Source organism: Antennarius striatus, chromosome 9 (genome assembly GCF_040054535.1).
Source record: "Antennarius striatus isolate MH-2024 chromosome 9, ASM4005453v1, whole genome shotgun sequence".
In the NCBI taxonomy this organism is placed as follows: domain Eukaryota; kingdom Metazoa; phylum Chordata; class Actinopteri; order Lophiiformes; family Antennariidae; genus Antennarius; species Antennarius striatus.
In genome coordinates, this window is record NC_090784.1 from 10,650,434 (window position 1) to 10,670,064 (window position 19,631).

General features: G+C 37.4%; 1 protein-coding gene across 1 annotated transcript; it reads right to left on the reverse strand.

Moving 5' to 3' along the window:
• Positions 1 to 456: 456 nt before the first annotated feature.
• Positions 457 to 14,706, reverse strand: slc6a3 (solute carrier family 6 member 3). Its single transcript, XM_068323770.1, has 15 exons — positions 14,650 to 14,706; positions 13,903 to 14,113; positions 12,526 to 12,657; positions 10,065 to 10,281; positions 8,304 to 8,442; positions 7,959 to 8,093; positions 5,770 to 5,873; positions 4,941 to 5,065; positions 4,331 to 4,443; positions 3,908 to 4,036; positions 3,612 to 3,711; positions 1,234 to 1,334; positions 902 to 1,069; positions 659 to 730; positions 457 to 480 (listed from the first exon to the last, which is right to left on the reverse strand). Exons 1-15 carry the CDS (start codon positions 14,704 to 14,706, stop codon positions 457 to 459), a joined length of 1,827 nt encoding a protein of 608 aa, XP_068179871.1.
• Positions 14,707 to 19,631: the final 4,925 nt, after the last annotated feature.

Below are 19,631 nucleotides of genomic sequence, written 5' to 3' on the forward strand. Positions count from 1 at the left end.
TTGTAGTGTGCAGTAGCATCTCAAAAACATGTTATTTTTTTCTTATGTCATTACACATTTGACATGATGCAAAATGAACCAATATGCACTTCTTTTTCTAATGAACATGTGATGAGCAGTTCGCATCATGACAAAAGCGAAACACAAAGTAAACACACAGGGTGTCCCTTCAAAAAGAGTTTTGTATTGATGGAAGAACCAGACTGGAAGCCACATTTCCTGACTGAATCCCATTCACCATTTCCAGAACACTGTACATGTTTCACACATTCACTGTTGGAATTAAAGGAAACTAGAATTTCTATGGGTTTATGTCGGCACTTTAAACTGCTACCCTCACCACCGTCACTGACATTATGATTGAAATGGCTCATTATTTTCAGACCTTTGCTGTGCGTTTATTCTTCTACTAAATGTTCATTTTCTCACTCCTTCTCATTCGCGGGATGTCTTCATTCAGACCACCAGCCAGTGATGCAGCTGTGGCAAAACAGTCAATTAAAACACATTAAGCAGGATGGTGAAGTTAATTGAATCACATCTGGAAAGTGACATGAATATTTCTCCAAAACCTGTACATATGTGAGATTTCTGTCAACAGTAGCAGTAACAAGTCAGAGGATAAAGAGGAAGTAATAATAATAAAGCCGATGCTTACTGTGAACTGCCGAACCTCCCCGTTGTCCACCAAGTGATGCTCTGTCTCCGGAGTGATGGCATAAGCCAGCCTCTGTTTCAGGAGAACAGAAAAGAGCAGCAGATATGTTAAAAAATGTGTAGAGAGGAAACATTTTAACTATGTCTAATTTTAGTGAAAAGTAAAGATTACTAAAAAGGAAATACTACCATTTACACAACAAATGTCCTCTATAATTATCAACATGTCATATCTCTGACTTACATCACAAAACCTCCCAGGCAGACTGCAGAGTTTGTAGATGGCATAAAGAGGCACCATGGTCATTGACGAAATGGCAAGACACCACCCCACCATGTTGGCCCACGCAGGAAACGTGTAGGTGCCATAGTTTGGAGGGTTGAATGTAGCAAAGCTCACCACCACCATAAACTAGAAAGGATTTTCATACCAAGGTCAGAAGAAATTTGCTGTTAAGATTAAAAATCCATTAAAGGCACTACAGTTCAGTGCTTAATGCAGTTTTCTGATCAATTTTACCACTTCTGTAAGAGGGCTAAAAAAAAAAAAAAGATGTCACTTCTGGAATAACTCACCAGAAGGAAGCAGGGACTAACAAATTTCCAGCATAACCTCCAGTATCTTCCCGGCCGCTGGCCAATCATTTCCTCAATGTCATCGCTGAATCGGTCCACACCTGTAATGTAATTGAAATTCATATTGCTAAAAGCTTGTTATACAAATACAAATTAATTAAAATAGTGAAAGTAAAGCGTGTAACATCCACTGCAGGTCAGAGGCAGAACCCTTATTTGTGTCTTTATCTTATTTTTTTGGTGCATTTTCCAGTGAGAATATTAAGTATTGCTTGACAGTAGCTGCTTTTGTTTGTGGTGTCTGATACTTTGCGATGCACGCTTCCTTTAAACTTCTAGTAAGAATACAATCCACAGCTCCAGTGCTTTAACTTCACTTAATCAATTGTAAATAAACCGCTGCAGTATTTGTACCTGATCATAAGTTGCTCTTTTTTCTAAGTCTGACTGGAAGGCATTTCTCACTGCAGAGGAGTATATCTAGACTGACAACTAGATATCTGGAAAAGCTTTATGTACTTATTTAGTGGACAGCTGAACGAAAGACCACGGTGGCCAGGGGTCAAGAGCTCTGGTCAAAAGTTATGAGGATGGGGAAAAAGGCCCATTGAAGCCTCAGGCTTGATTTATTGGGCATGCCAAGGTCAGAAACAACCAAACTGAGGCAATACGTTGACGTATAGCATATTGCCTGGGGGCCTGCTTAGTAATAATCCCCTTTAAGGATCTCTCAACTGTCAGCTTTCATAGAGATGAAAAAACAATCTCGATACAGAAGTTCAGGTAACAAATTTCCCCTGACTATTTGTTTTTACATTTTGTGCCTTGTGATGAATTTAAAAGTGGGTGAGTTTTTCACATAATTCTTGTTTTCAGTTGGTGTTACAGGTGAAATTCACATGAGGGTAAAGACTCATCATAAAACAGGTGGCAATGAGTTACGAATTACAGTGCGCGCATCAATGCTCGCAACTTGAACTCATTGCAAATGTTTGGTAGGCAGTCTCGTGATATTGTACGCTCATTCTATTCGCTAACGGCATCCGGAAGTCTCGGACTTATATGAGACCCAAAAGTGCTTTAAACAGTCGATAAGAGTGTAATACAGATAGAAGGTGGTTCAATATCAGTATAGGGGAGGGTTCATAAATGTTTGAATTACTGTAAATAATAAGATAAATAGTTTGTAGCTCTACCGTGGAATTCATTAATCATTTGTGGTTCTTGGAATGCATTAAACCCAAAGAACTAGGGCACACTGTATATGAAAATCATTATAAAGATAGCATAGAATTCAGAAAATGGAGACAAGCTCACCTTACAAACTGGTGTTATAAGTTATATAAACTTAAGAGGTCACTGATAAGCACTCAAGTTTAATTTTTAATAAGCATGAACCAGAAACAGGTTATTTATTTATAGCCCTCTCCATTTTTGCAAATAGAGAGGGCTAAGATGGAGAAATATGATTTACTCCAGAAAATTACTTCATAACATTTAGAGAGATTTAGTACTGCACCTAAAAGTGTAATACTGTAGATATTATGGCAAACGTTTAGGCCCACCCTCAACTTGCAGCCCACGTGTGTACAACCTGTCAATTAGACAGCTTACACCTGTGCATGACACATGAGAATTGCCTGTTCCCCAGCTGCAATTTTCTACACGTGGTGGCTCACCACTGTTTAGGGAATGCAGACTGATTGCTATCAGCATTTAAATCCCTACCAATGTCGTGTGTGTTCCACAAATACAGTAAAGCGTGGGCAATGACAAATCATGCACTGACTGAATAGGCCTGAGACCAAAATGTTTGCATTTGCTTTTTGTAAGCAGTCTGTCTGCAAGAAATGGTTAATGTATTCCCAACAGCCTAACTTACAGGGTTATTCAGATAGTGGGGGGTTCAATGACCTTAAAAGGCAATTTTTAGAAGATGGGAGGAACTGATAACCTCATCAAGGAAAAGAGTTTGTGAAACATCTTGGTTTCATAAATTGCACATCTGTTGTTTGGATTGGCTTAAAAGGGTATAAAAGTGGAAGTGATCATACTGTGCTAGAGAACACTCTCAAGTCTTCTCTCTATGTCGTATGTGTTAAAGAGATCTAAGTCATCACACCACGTCTGTAATTCCTCAGAGAACCAGCAACTCTCAACAATGAACCAGCATTCATTGTTGAGAATTTCCATTACAGGCCAAGAGAAGAGACCCTCAAGCTCAGTATCCTTATGTTTAATAGAAAATAGTTGCCTCGTGGCACAGCACACCTATACCAGGAGATTTCTCATCAACCACCTTAATATACCACCAGGCTTTCTGACCATGAAGATGTGAATCATCTGATTTTGTTCCTTTCTTTGTTGCCTGTCCTCACCATAAAACCATGCAATGCTGATGGTTTCAATAAGCACTCCAAAAAGAATTGATGTTCCTGCGGCAAAGTGGTCCAGGAGAGTGAAAACATACATCCCACCCTGTAGAGATAAAATGTATGATAACGAATTAAATATTACGTTTTATCATTGGGATTAATGTAAGAATTAGCTGGAAAAATAGCGTCTCATAAGTCACTTCATCTTCAGATACATGTTATATGATGAGAAGCAGGATGAAATTAGATTGACAACAGTTGTGCAAAGCAACAGCTTGCTCTGCACAAGAAAAACTTACATTTGTAACGCAGAAAAGGGATATAAGGAAAGTGGCAATGACAATGAAGAGTGTGAACAGCTCTCTGTGCTTGTGAAGGAATTTGAACTCATCAATCAGCCCTGTGATCACTGATTCCATCCCACCCATCTAAAAAAGAAGACAAAGGTGTTAGTCTATCGGTCTCCTTGAATTGACCTACAACATCCAACTTTTTATAGTGTAGTTATTACACCATAGCTTCAAAGAAAGCCATTTTTGATACAAAAAGTGAGTGTTTCACACTTTGTGCAATGAATCCCTGAAAAATATTTAATTCAACAGTATGATATAGCAAATACCCACCAAAGAAACTGCAACAATTTATGTCACAAAAGTAAAAGACACTCAGCAAACAACATGAATGTGTTGTATGTGTTTGTGTTAGGGTGGGTGTATCCTCACAGCACTGTCAATGCCCAATGTCAACAGCATTATAAAGAAGATAACTGCCCACACAGATGACCCAGGTAATGTTGCAATGGCTTCTGGGTAAATAACAAAAACCAAACCAGCACCTGAAAATAGAAGAAATTCAAGAGAGGAAAGTAGGAAAGACCACAAACACAAATTAGAAAACCAGCCGGCAAAACAGATTTCAATGGATTACACAGTATTGTAAAATAAATAAGTAGATAAATAGGCAGAAAAAATAAAATATACAGAAAAAAAACATTGTATAACATTTAATTTTATTCGACTTATTCCAGTAAGTGCAGTGGTGACATTTCAGTGCAGTCATCGGGCTCACATGGGTTTCATTCATTGATTACATCAACAATATCCTAACACTGCTGATTCTTCAAACAAAAAATGCACATTTTTCTACTCTTACTGAACTGCAAGGCTTATGGTTAAAAAATTGTGACACTAAATGTTATGGATTAGGGTTCTAGGACATCTGTTTCAGTTACACATTTCTCCACATTTACTCTAAATCTATGAATGCTACTTATGGTAAATTTTCAAATTTTATCCCATTTGGCATAATTAACACAAACAAATAATACTGTACCATCTCTGGCAACTTTGTCCAGGGCAACATTGTGCTTGTGGGACATGTATCCAAGGAATGAGAAGACCACAAATCCAGAGAAGAAACTGGTCAAAGAGTTGATGGAGCTTGTGATGATGGCATCTCTGTCAGTAAAATCAATGAAGATTTAAAAAAGTGGCAAAAATGATAAAGCAAAAGCCCAATCAATCAGTCACTCTCCATAAAATAGTCAAAGAAAGATAATTGACCATTCAGTCAGTAAATAAGAGCATATCAGCGGTGGTTCAGTCTTGTCTCCTCGTGGCTTTTCCATTAATAAGAAAAATGCAAGTTTTTTAACACGATTCCAGATTATAGATCAGCATTCATGCTTGTAGTTATTGAACATACAAGTCCTTGGTAACTGCTATAGGTTAACCTACTTCAAATGAAAAAAGTGCTGAAAATAAAAAAAGAGCAGTGTTGAATAAAATTTTCCCCTCAAAGTCACATTTTTGGGGGGCTATTTGCAATTTAAAGTGATTAGTTGTTCCAGGGAGAAATCTACAAGATAGAAAGTGTCAGCTGTCTGTTATTTTCATCATAAAAAAAAGAGAGATAAAAGCCTCCTAGAGGATGCTGATGATTTTCAAAGAGCGTGACAGTTTTGATTGGTGTAATGGCTGTCTGATACACAGCGTGGTGTCAAAGACATACCGAATTTCAAGGAGCTTCAAAGGTTATTGTGATTCGCCTGCGTATGCCGTGTGTGTTTGTGTGTGTGTGTGTGTGTGCGCGCATGTGTGTGTGTGTGTGTGTGTCTTGAAGCTGTGTCCACCTCTGTGAATCACCTGCTGTGTGTCTTTACCTATAACAGTTGTTGCTGAATTTGTTGTAACTGGAAAAGGCAATTAGCACACCAAACCCCACTCCCAGAGAAAAACAGATCTGTGTCGCTGCCTCGATCCAGACCTGGGGAACGACAGAGCAAGCACACTTGTGTGAAGCGGCAAACAAAAGGCATGGGAGAGGAAAAAAGACATTATTAGGGATAATTGCAGGAAACTAATTCAATGGCAATAGATGAAAGCCACTCGTGAATACGGGGGTAATTTTGCAAATTGCTGCTCCATGCATCCATCTAATCTAATTTTCAAATTGCTGCCATGCATTTTTCTATTTCTTTCCTTCCTTTCTCTACTACAAATAATTTCCCTTCAGGGATTAATAAAGTTTATCTAATCTTAATCTTATTCTTTATTCCTGAATACTTACTTATTGAACACTTAAGTGATAAAGAACCTGTGGGAAATGTGGGTTATGGGAAATATTACAAAGAGGTAACCAAATATTTTCTCACATTTTTTCATGCCTCATTGTCATGTTACACTGTAAACCACCATTATACAACGAGGAGATTGAGGAAAATGTTGATTTCTCTCAGATGACATCCTCTGAGCGAATCCATAGGAATAATTTCAAATTTATTTCTTATATTTTTAATATTTGAAAGGAAATTGTGCAGCATCCACTGCACGATAACAATAATTTGATAGCATCAGTTTCAAATTGTTGCTAGTAAAGCCTTTAACACATATTATCATACACTTACTATAAAGAATTTTTGCTAGTTATAACAACTTTTAAGACTAAATGCAGAGGTTTACTCAATTTGTGATGACATTAGATTCAAAATGTAATTTAAGAGGTTATAATGGCAAAGCCACTGAAAATGTTTTGCCTACAAATTCCAAGTGGAGTGTGTCCAAAAATCACTAACTGAGAATTAAGTTTTGGGTGTTTTTCTTTCACCAAGCACAAGCGTCAAATTGTGTTAAAGATGGGAGTGGGATTAGATAAAAGTGAAGTGTCAGGCCTACTGTGGGTTGACGTCAAGGTTGACACTTTGTGTTACAGTGTTAAAGATCTACAGTATATCCACACAGATGCTCTAAGCATGCCTTTGTCACACGAGTGACTGATGCCTTGACACTGTTTAGACATCAGTCACATAAGTTATATATAAATTGCCTATACAGTCGAAAGTATGCTAAAACTTTTGCATAATAGGAATTAACTGACATTGGCCCTTGGCAACATGATTTACAGCCACCAAAGATAAGTGGAGGAGCCGTAAAAAAATAAATAAAAAAAACAGTTGCCTTCACATCCTTTGTTTCATGAACTTGAATTTCCTTTGAGGAAGACAACATAGGGGGGGAAAAATTTCAATTCATGTGGAATATGAGGAAGAAAAAACGATGATGCAAACAGATTTCAAAAGATGTCATAGTACTTCCAAATTAAAAAGATATGCAAGTACTGCAGAGACTGTGCTTTGTCTTTGTTGGGCAATACTATTTCATAGAAATTGTTATATTTTAGAATCCATTCTAAAATTATTTTATTTACTTTTAAATCCCTGAATGCTCTTGCCCCGCCTTACCTCTATGAGCTTCTACACCCCTATGTACCTGCTCGCTCTCTCAGGTCAGCTGATCAGCTGCTCCGGAATGTGCCTAAAACCAAACGGAAGCTCAGAGGGGACCGTGCCTTTGCTGTTGTGGCACCTAAATTGTGGAATAATCTGCCTCAGCAAATCAGACAGGCCTCTTCTCTGTCTGTTTTTAAATCTTGTGTGAAGACCTACCTCTTCTCCTTGGCTTTTAACATCTAGATAGACACTGGATTTTATTTTGTCTTATCTTATTTTATCTTATTTTTTATTGCTCTGATTATATACTTTTGTTTTTATCCATATTTTATGTTTTTAAGTGATTAATTTTACTTATAATATTTGAGCCATTTTGTCTTTTATCTATAATGTTTGTTCTTTTTTATTTATTCGCCTGTACAGCACTTTGGTCGACTGCGGTTGTGGTAAAGTGCTCAACAAATAAATATTGGATTGGATTGTTAAATAAGAAAAAGAAAATTCAAACTTAAAACCTTCCTTGAAAATGTATTCCACAATTGCCTCCCCCCTGACTTTTCTTCTTTTTCTGCATCCCCACCACACTTACCTTATTTGTGCCCCCGCTGTCTTCTGTCACTCACCTTAGCATCACAGAGTCTGAGGAAGTCAACGGAGAGGTAGGCCTTAATACCATCGATGGCTCCGGGCAGTGTGACTCCACGGAGCAGCAGCACAGTTAAAACCACATAGGGCATTGTCGCTGTGATCCACACAACCTGAAATAGTCAAACAACAATCACACACAAAGACAAACACAGAGAGAACACATACACATTTATGGAGAGAAAGATGACCATGTACAGATTTACATTCCCCTGCATATAGAGTTTATTGCATATACACATCCGTAAAGACACAAATATGGATATTACTTCTTGAGTAGGATTTACATAATTGATACATACTTAGGTATTGTCATTTCCTACCTTGCCCGATGTTTTAACACCCTTCCAAAGACTGAAGTAGAGCAGAACAATCACTACAGCCAGACAGGAAGTCAACTGCCAGCGTGGACGGCCCAGATCATCAATACCATTACTGTCCTGGATGTGAAGCACCCCTCTCCTAAGGGAAGAGATTATTCAGGTAACAACTAAAGCCACAAAGGAGTTCTTTTATTACGGTATATGTAAAGTTTAATTTGTTATAAAATCTTGACCGCTGACCGCGATTAAAGCGGTCAGTGGATTGTACTTAAAAATGTAAGGCAGAACTTAAAATAATGTTTGCAGAAAACATGCTCTCAGAGTAAAGTTTGTGTTTGGGCAAATTTTATAAAGGAAAATGTCCAGAGACAGAAGTTCTGAACCACCACAAAGACATCTAACTCTCAACTCAACACATTTTCAGGACATGCATGGCTGTAAAGACCCCTTGAAAACCATTGACATCACCACATAAACAAAAGTAGGTTACCCAGAATCAACTGATTCTTGTTGTATTAATACTTAGTCAGAATCCACATACAACATCAGTTCTAGTAAAAGATGTTTGTCCTCAGCATCATGCAGCACACATTAATGACATTAGTTTTTATGACAACACTCAAGCTATAGACCAGGATGCAAAATGTCATATCCTGCATGAAATTCGCTGAGCAACACCTTGTGTGACCAAACACTCTTGTCGTGTTTTTAAAAAAAAACAAAAACACAAGCATTTTTCTTTATCTTTAAAAAAGTCATTGACATCAAGAAAGAGGATGAAAGAGAGGATGGTTGCAGTGCTCAAGGGTTGAATGCACTTATACTAGAAGTGCAAAGAATTATGGTAACTATGCTAAGGGAAATGAGCAATAATTTCAGAAAAATAAGTCGTTGTGACTCCCACCAAGACACTGCAAAGTCTGAAGGAAAAAAATAAAACTATTCAACCACTACTCAGCATATAGATGCTACAGGAAGTATGACTTGCAAATGCTTTATTTTAGTTAACGGAACTTTTAAGAAGTTATGGTTAGTCAAAACTGCAGGAGATCTGCATTTGTGATGACAGTAAAAAAGATAAGTGTCCTTTTTTTTTTTTTTACTGATTTCCTGTAAAGCGGAATTACATGTATCAACTTAAAAACCATATTCTGCATAATTGTTGTTGAAGCCTTAGTTTGGTATTATTTCATTTCAGTATTTCACAGACAATCAAAGAGATGAGACTAAAAAACACCAGTCAGCGTTCAGTTGACGTGGTTGAATTGTTTGCGGGTGTTTCCGAGTCATCCAGAGTGAATCAAATGTCTTAACCGTCAGAACAGAACAACCCCTCAAGCACTGGAATAGGACACACCTGGTCATCTTCACATGAGGCAGGAATAATTTTGATGAAAATATCCATAATTTATTGTAACAATGTAACAACATAACAATATATAATGTAACAATATAAATATACAGTGTTGTCCAAGAAATAAGCACTTGTTGGGCAAAAACGTATAGTATCTTTGCATTTATATGCAATAATTTTTTTTGTCATCATGGAAGGCTTTCTGAACCTTCTTTTCTCTTCACCCTACTTTGACTCACATGACTTCTAAAAAGAGATGAGGTGTCAAAGTAGTTTGACCCTATATACCTACATATTGAAACTGTAACCAAACACATAAATATGTAATTAGGTTTTGTTTTTCAAATTACTACTAATTACACAAAAGAAACAGGAAAATGGTTGAGACTTCATTCAGGCAAACTTACTCAAAGTATTCTTGAGCAGGGGTGGCCTTGTAAATGTCATTTACTGAGCTGTTATCAGCCCAGTCGGAGCAGTTAGGACTATTCCAAGTGTTATTGCAGTGGACCCAAGGTAGCTCGGAAGTGAATGAGGAGAACAAGTAGAACAGAGCCCAGGAGATGATGACATTATAGTAGAAACCAACGTAGAGGGAGATGAGGATCACTGTATAGCCTACACCTAGTATGGGGAGAAACATCATTAGTACTAATAGCCATTAAATACAGAAAAATAAAGAAAAGAAAATGATTGCCTTAACACCTGGAATATTGGAATTTAACTTTTCACGGACCCAAGAGTGCTTGAGAGTATAGTGAAGGAGAAATCTGAATGGTGGTGCAGTTGACAGGGCACATATACCAAGACTGCATTGTCTGTAGCTGTTGGAGGGTGGTGTAGGCAACCCCCCCCCCTATTCAGAAATATTTGAGTTTGACATTGATGTCAAACTGTCCTCGTTTTTCTACGCTGAGGATAGTGTTGTCTTCAAAGAGACATTTGTCCTTTCGTTGCAGGAACTTGGGAGCATTGTTTACATCTTGAATCACGCGACATTCACATGATGGTCAGGTATGTAAACAAACAAAGCAAAAACGACTGACATCAACAGTCAACAATGATGGGGGGTGGAGGGGTTGAGAGTTTAAGTGATCTTAATGAGTGTCAAAATTCCATATAAATCACAGGATTAAACTAAGCAGAAGAACAACAACTAAGAGAATAGATGAGTTTGGTTAAAACTAAAGTTAAAAGTTAAAATACAGTTTTTCCTCAACACAATGACCAAATCTTGACTCATTGGGAAGTTTTGTAGCTTATTAAGCACCCCTCTAGCCTCACAAATAGACACACAACTTGTTAAGATTGACTCTTCGTACCTGAATTATCAATGGATCTACCCTTTCTATAAATCTGAAACTATGCCCACTCTTCTAAGGCTGAATTTAATTGTTAATTTTAGTTAAGAGGCATGTCTACATTGCCTTATTGATTCCTTCGTTATGTTGATGTGGTATTTCACCAGGGAGTGATGCTTATTAGCGCCACAACATGCATTATGTGGCACTCTCACTCAGTCTCTTGTCATCTCCCTTTCTGAGTCATTTTTCTTCAAACTCATTGATCCTAAGAAGAAACCAGCTTGTTGATCAGAATAATTACTGTCGATATGAGCATGTGTATGTGTGTATTTGAATGATTACTGTTATCCCCCCACTGAGAGACAGGGAGGGCATGAAGTGTGTGATTAGAATGTCAATCTCCTCAGTGTGCACTGACAGACGATGAACGTTCTCAGCAACACACTCAGACACACATGAGGGAACAAGTCCACACTGTGGGCCACCTTCAGATCATCAAGGACATGATATAACATAAAGACTGCAGTACAGTTTCATACTGTGAAGTAACAGATGATCGACTGTACTTATTTGAGACTTTTTTTTCTATTGGATCTTCATGTTATGTTCACATAAAAAAAAACAAAATTCTTAATATTATTTTTTTTATTTCTGTTTGGATCTTATTGATCTGTCCTGCAAAACACTGAATATGTGTGTATTGCATAAGTCAGCTGTATCAGTAACTACAAAAACCATTGTATTTATTGAAGGTATTCCACTGCCACATTACTAAGGAAAATAGTCATAGAAATTGAGTCACCTCAGCTATGAAGTGACACCGATCTGTTTTAAATAATTAAAGGAAATAACGCACAAATTGCATGTAGTGCAAATGCAGATATAGCTGTATATGCAATAGTCACAGCCTGCCATATGCATAAAAAGTTAAACCAAGCAAACCATATTATTATATTTTCTATGACTTTGCTCAGAAGTTCAAATTGGACTCAATGATTTGTTGTCCATTTGTGTGTGTTTGGAAGGTGCTCAAACTGTGCTTTGCTTATTCAGGTGTTGAAAAGTCTCCCCAGAGAATGTCAGCCAGTGGTCCTTTGCCACCATTTGATAGGAGTTAGACAATCAGGACAAGAGCCTAAAAGCCCAATTTTCATGTGCTTTCCATCTCAGTGCCAACGGAACCTGATGTTCCAGGGAAGATAAACAATGCCTGTCGCTGCTCAACACGGAGACAAGTAGACAAAAGAGAGTGGCATGTGGACAGATGGGCATGTGGGCAGACATGAAGACAGAAAGACATGTACATATTAAGGGAGTAATTTAAGACAGACAAGCACGTAGGCAGAAGGACATACCACAACAGACTTAATATGCATGTGCCATACATCCCTGTAAGATCATGCAGGTGTGTGTGTGTGTGTGTGTGTGTGTGTGTGTCTGTGTGTGTGTGTCTGTGTCTGTGTGTGTGTGTGTGTGTGTGTGTGTGTGTGTGTGTGTGTGTGTGTGTGTGTGTGTGTGTGTGTGTGTGTGCGCGGGGGGCGGGGCAGTTCACTTCACTTCCTACCTTTAAATATGGGACAGATCTTCCAGACCCCCGCTGCACCCTCTCTGTTATACTGTCCCAGAGCTAGCTCCATGTAGAAGAGGGGCATGCCTGCTATCACCATGAAGAACAGGTATGGCACCAGGAATGCACCTGCACACACAAAAACAAGTAAAACCCCCAATCTTGAAAGCCTGTAAGGTTAGATTGTAATACTTCTGGCATTTTCCAAAATTTATTATCAACTATTTTGTAAATGTATAGTGTTTTTTTTTTTAATATTAGATGACTATTCAAATGCAAGACAGAAATTTTATTTAATCATTTTTCAAACATAACCTTTCTGAACACACTAGTTACTGAGTAAAGAAAAACATCTGTTGTCCATTAGTTGATACCTCATCCAAATGAAATCATTAAATCACTGGATTAATTGTTCCATTTGATAAACCTGACATATCATGGATGACACAGAGCTCACAGAATAGTGACATCTGGCAGAGGAGTGTCGGCTACAGCTTCACCTTTCATTGCTTTACTACTCTATATTTAATAGTGTCTTTTGAACTAAACAGGGTTTATCAGATGATGTCAGGGTTAATGGTAATTAACTCTAAATTGTTACAATAAATAAAACCAGTGCAGTCGCAGAGTGGGTGATATGATGATAATTAACTCTATATTCCAAACATCATTGTGGCTCAGGGATCATGAGCCATCAAGGTGAGCTGATGAGCCGCGATGTCCCTGATTTCCTTCATTCCTTATTTCCAGCTGTTCTAATTTATTTTATTTTTTTTGCCACCACTCTATCATCCACTGAGGCAGGAAATGCAGTAGAATAAGATTAAAATGTTTTGTTAATAGCTGAAACAAAACACAGGAATATTTTCCCTCAATACATTTATGGCAGTATGCAGGATATGGAAACATCAGTATAGCCAGTCGTGACCATTATCATTTACAGCTCTTCTAAGTAATGACAGCTCTATGTTGAATGGCCATAATTAGTGGCAGTGATTGTGGAGCTAATCTATTCAGTGCAGCTGTGGTGGCTTCCCCCTAGTTTTATCTCTGTATATCTCAAACAACAACCAGTGACATTTGATCATGACCATCTGCATGCATGTGCAAATTCCCCTGCACACAAACAAATATATCACTCACAGGTGGACATATACAGTATCCATACAAAAGAGTTATTCCATTTATCCTGTTTTAATTTTTTCATGCATAAGCACTGCAACAATTTCTCAATTCCTTCCTACGCTACCCTCAGAAGAGAGACAAGTGATCTTATACTATCATATCAAACATGACTCCTTTCACTCCCTTACTTCCTTATCTGTGCATTTTTCACTATGGGAGCCTTGAGATATGAGACAATGTAACTCTCACCTCCTCCGTTTTTGTAGCACAGGTAAGGGAATCTCCAAACATTGGCAAGGTCGACTGCAAATCCAATCACAGACAGCAGGAAGTCAATTTTCTTCCCCCAGGTCTCCCTCTCCTCCTCACCATTGGGGTTTGTCTGAGGAGGCGCCGGAGCCACCAGGGTAGTCGAGGTGAATTGAACCCCATTCTGTTCCTTAACCAGGATCAGCTCCACCTGAGTTGTGAGAAGTCACAGAATTATAATCAGTCACATGCAGATGGTGTTTGAGACACACTGTTCTGTACTGTCACGAAAGATTTGTCTCCTAAAGATCACACAGTGACATTTGGCTGTGTTACATGTAGCATGTATTTTCTGATTGAGCAGACAGATTATGTTTACACGTACGAAAGTACGTGTGGTTTAATGACTCAGCAGATGGTGCACCAGTGTCGTTAAGTCACCACAGTCTCACCCTGGTGTCATTATTCTCTCACTTCCCACTCATGACCAGTGACTGAAATAACCTGGATCACAAGGATGTACATCCAATGATTTTTTTTCATCAGTTACCAATGGCAACTTTATCATCCACAACATTTTGGTTTTGTTACCATTCTGGTTGTTTTTTTCACCAATCTTATACTATGTTTGCGCAAATCAAGTCATACAAAATGCATTTAATTCAATCACAACCAGTAGTCAAGTTAGAATTTTTTCATCATACTGCATGTCATCAATATCAACAAATGAATCAGATCTGCACTAACCTCTTTGGGGCTCATGGTGTTGGAGGTGGGTTTTTCTGGAGCAACAACCGAGGACATCTGGCTGACGACTCTCTGTGCTTTTGGGATACAAATGGATATGGAAGTTGAAGGAAGGCAGGTACTGCTGAAGAAAATAAATACACACATTATTATTATTAGAGTTGTGTGAAACCTGATTATCATTACAAGCAGAATCAAATAATGAGAATTAAATAATAAGAAAACCTGGTGATATTAATATAGGGAGGATGCAAAAAAAAGGAGTTGTTAGAAAATACAGAAAGAGCAAGAGGAGAATGGAGAAAGGGCAAAAGAATGATGGGATGTAGGCTGTGTGACAAGAGAGTGATCACAGTGTGGTCTTGTCATTTCACACTTGTTGATCGCCATTTTGCTTATAGATTTGGCCCAGTGTTTAATAACCCTGTCTCACAGCAACATGTTGCCCAGCAGATGTGGGTCAGATTTCACTGTAGAACTTTTCACTAAAATGACCATGATCAGAAGAAGTATAAGAAAGGATCATTTAAAAATAAATAAATAAATAACTTGTCCAAAAAACATTACTTTATTTTTTTGCTTTTCCTGAGAATTGACTAAATCTGTCAGAGTAAACATAGATTTATTTTAAGTAGTATCTGTTCTATGGTCATGTGAACATTTTGTAAATTTAGCAATATAAGTCACTATAAGTCACAAGCATCTAAGTTATCATTGAAAACCTTTTAGTTCACTAAATTGTTTAATGATTTATTCTGTAGATATTATGTCTTTTACAGATTAAAAAAATAGAACACAGACAAATTAAGTACTTGATCATTTACAAATACAATACCCCTTCAAATATGCAACACATTATTAATGAAAAATTCTCCAGGAAACAATAAAACACTCACCTTTGACAATTGGAATGATGGACAATTTAATTCCAGTTGTTTGGTTTTTCTGTAATATGCTGCAGAGTGATGACGACCATGTTGATGCACTGTCCTTGATAAGTTAGATTTGAATTATATCAAAAATGTTTAGAAGAACAAAAAGAGTAAAAGAGTTAGAGACAGAGTAACAGAAAGAGAGAATGAAGATAAATAATGAAAATGGTAACTGAAACTGACAATCTATTAGAAGCGACAGCCCTCCCAGTGTCCTTGGCTCCGGTGACAGACACTCAGAGCCCGGAGTACCCTGTGGTCTGGTATGGAGATCTGTCTGCGTTACCACTCTTGTATGAGCAACAATCAACAGCACCCTCCATCACCGTCACTCTCCTCCCTCCCTCACCACCAAAGCTTATCGCTTCCTGCTCCCCTTTTTCCCATCATTGCGTTTATTAATCAGTACAGTCAACAAAACTTCAAGAATTAACATTGTGTTATATTTAATAGAACCTTGACTGAAATTCTACATTGTAATTAAAGCTTTTTTAATCATGTTTCATTCAAAAGCAAGATCCTAGGTCTTAATATGTTATATGTTTTTGAGAAAAATAATATCTTAGTAGTTAGCTCATGGATGTGGAAAATTTTTTATTATCTTCAGAAATGTCCTCCTTAAAAATAATCAGAGCAGCACAACTGAGTTCTTTGATCCCTTGCCTTAGTCTTTTCCATTTTTTTAAAACTCTGTCCAAGAGGTGAGATTTTCCTGAAAAGGGTTTGACGTGTTGAAAAGAGTACGAGTCTGACAAAAAGTGGAAACGTTGTGGATAAAGGGGTGGAGAACAGACTTTTTTTCTGCTTTTATGAACAGTGCAAAATAAAACTTTATGATCGAGTTATACATAAATTGCTTGACATTAGAAGGAAAGGTGAGGCTGGACAAATCATTGCATTACACACCCAGAAGAAAACCACGTCTTTATTTTATTTTTGTTTAAAACCCAAATGAACTAACAGGACAGATTAAGAAAACAGGTTTAACTGCTTGAGTCCTACTTTTTCATTATACTCTGTAAAAATTTAAAGCCCTGCTGTGCCACACTCTATGAAATCAGTTTTCCTTTTTCTTTTCCTCTTTTTTTGCCCCCCTAAATAGACCCTAGTGACACCACCCACCACACAGCCTGTCAATAGGCAGAAATCATATTACCTGTTATGTCTGACAGGCCTAAATACAATCAAATGCGATACCCAAGCCTCTCCCATTTCAAGCTCAACCAGAAGAGGAGCGGGGCATCACATAACACAATCATCACAGATGGATTTATGACACTCTGGACCAGAATGACAGCTTGTTGTTTTCAAGCCAATCGCCACAATCAATCGGTCACTAATCTCTAACACCAGACTGTGGCCTCACAACGCAGACAACTTTAAACTGCAATCATCCATCAAGCTCTAGGCATCATATCAGAAATTGGTTGCTCGATGTACGCCGTGCTGGATGTATGAGGTTTCTGATGGAGCTTGGACAAGGATGAGGTGAATGTTATCGAGTGTCTTGTTTTCATAAAGGCAACAGCTGAGACCCTTAAAAAAAAAGGATACAGAAGAGAAAGTTGTGAAATAGTGGGAAATGAATAAGGCAGAGGAGAAAGAGGGGGAGAAGGGGCTGAGGAATGGTGGAAGGGGAACTGAATGGAAGGGCAGAAACTTGTGTTGAAAAAGGGGATTCAAACAAATAAGAGTGCATTGTATATTAATCAGATCATTTCAGGGCTTTCTGTTCTGCCCTGCTCTAGTTGTAACTTGTGAATCTTGAAGGTTGGAAAATAAGCATAGAACAGTACCAGAAAGTTTGCTTTCGGTGCTGTTTGAGCAATGCGTGCAAGAATGAGGACAAATTCCTTGTCTGTCGAGACATGAGGATAACCAGTGATGCCAAATAATTAGAATTTGTCCGCATAAACACAGACCACCATGTCACTTGCTGTGTAACATAGCAGGTCCTCTTGATGACGTTTAATTCAGGAATGAATAATGCATAATAACATCTGCAAATGAAGATAGTTTTGATCAAAAGACAAAAAAACCCAAAACATTATTAAAACCATGTGTGAAAAAACAGATGTTGCGACTGTAATGCTTTTTTGTGATTTTGTGTCTCTAGATTTCACTCAAACTTTTGAAGATTTTATAGCATAGCCTGTCTATGCAGCAGTGATTTAAGAAGCTAAGATTAGCACATCATGTTCAGAAGACTGATTTTAAAGAGGCATGTATATCAAGTGTACAGCTTAAATCTAATTAAGAGCTGAGAATTATGTCTAAATCTCACTTGATTGTTTACAGGATTAAACAATCATGGTGAGGGGAACTGTTGATAACACCGTCTAAAAAGGTCCTAATTTTACAGAAAATAGCAAAATTATTGCAGTATTTTTTATATTTTGCTTCACACAAAATATCAAGTGTAAAAAATTGTTGTTCTATTCTCTGAGAAATGATTACATTATATAGTACTTCATCTTCATTCTTAAATACATGCAAATGTATGTCAAATTATAATATTTAGGTCAGCAGGGTTTTAAAAAAAAACAAATTTATATTTATGCAATTTTTCTGCATAATTTGAAAGTACCTCAACATTTGTCCCAAAATTTATAATTTTTGGAAAAAAATGGTGTAAAGACGTTAGACTTTAATTTTGTAGTATTTATTTGACAGCATATTCAATAATTCATTTTTGAAACACACAAAATAGATAGATATATACTTTGTACAATATCCTCCGGGATTATTAATGTTGATTCTTATTAAATTTTACCAATTTAGCTTATAGTGAATGTAACAGATTAAGTCTATGTGCTGTTGACATGGGAAGAAAAGTACAACAATAAATTATTTCATTAGGGTTCATCCTTTGGGCACCATAGGAATGGCTACGGTTAGGGTTGATAATTATAGATTTAAACTGCCTACAGTATTTCTATCAATTTATGAAAAAAAAAGTATCAATTTGCTGGAATATTTGAGCTATGTCCACTAATAAGGTTATGAACTTGTGCATCTCCTGATGCGAGCATTATGCAAAGACAGGTATTTGAAGAATTATCAAAAAATTATCAACATGCAGAAGTATTTACACTTAGGATACTGCACTGAACTAATGCGTCATCACCCGAGACTGCATTGTAGCCATTTTACCTCAAGAGGGAGACAAACGTAATAATTCAGTAGGTGAGGAGGGACGTCTTACCTGTTAACGTTTCTACATACATGAAAGAATGTGGCTGCTACAGATAGACAAGCACCACTACATGTTTGGTTGCCCTGAAGATAACTTCACTGTAAATGTAGTTTTTCATTAACTTCACATCATACATGACCGTGATAGAAGATTAATTTCTAGGCATTTTGTGATAAAACTACACTCAAATGCATTCTGGTGCATCTCAATAAATTAGAGAATCATGGAAAAAATTATGTTTTTCTGTAATACCAATCTACGAGTGAAATATATCATGAAGTATTTTAAGCCTTTATTTGTTCATTTTGATGATTAATAAAATAATGGCATTCTCTAATTGGAAATAGGAATTGAAATTTCAAAATTGAGCATTTAAGGTAGACTTAAATAAGACCAATTTTAAAAAAAGGCTTTTCACACAGAAATTTTCACATTTCCACTCAATTCTTGGAAGGTGCTGTTTTTACATCACTTCATTGTGGTATGAACACAACCAGCCAGTGGCACTGCTGAGGTGTTGTGGAAGCCCAGCTCGCTTTGAAAGTGACCTTCAGCTTGCCTGCATTTTTGGGTCTGTCATGTTTCATATTCGTCTTAATCATAACCAATAATATCTATTGGGGTCAGGTCATTTGAGATGGCTGACCACAGTAAAAGAGCTATTCTATAAGTGTGGCAGTGTTGGAACATGCCAAATCCCGTTGGAAAATGAGATCAACCTCCGTAAGGCTTATCAATAGACAGAAGCACCAAATGCTCTGAAATATCCTGCTAGATTGCATTGATTCTGGACTTCATAAAACACAGTGGCTTGACACCATCTAAATGCAGCGTAAATGTACCCCAAACCATTT

Bases quoted from the DNA above. Each gene is read 5' to 3' on its own strand.
- slc6a3 (XM_068323770.1), bottom strand. From the start codon at position 14,706: ATGTCCTCGGTTGTTGCTCCAGAAAAACCCACCTCCAACACCATGAGC. The intron at 14,114-14,649 runs GTTAGTGCAGAT...CTCACAACTCAG, and splicing joins ACACCATGAGCCCCAAAGAG to GTGGAGCTGATCCTGGTTAA. The intron at 4,444-4,940 runs GTACAGTATTAT...TTCTATTTTCAG, and splicing joins GGACAAAGTTGCCAGAGATG to GTGCTGGTTTGGTTTTTGTT.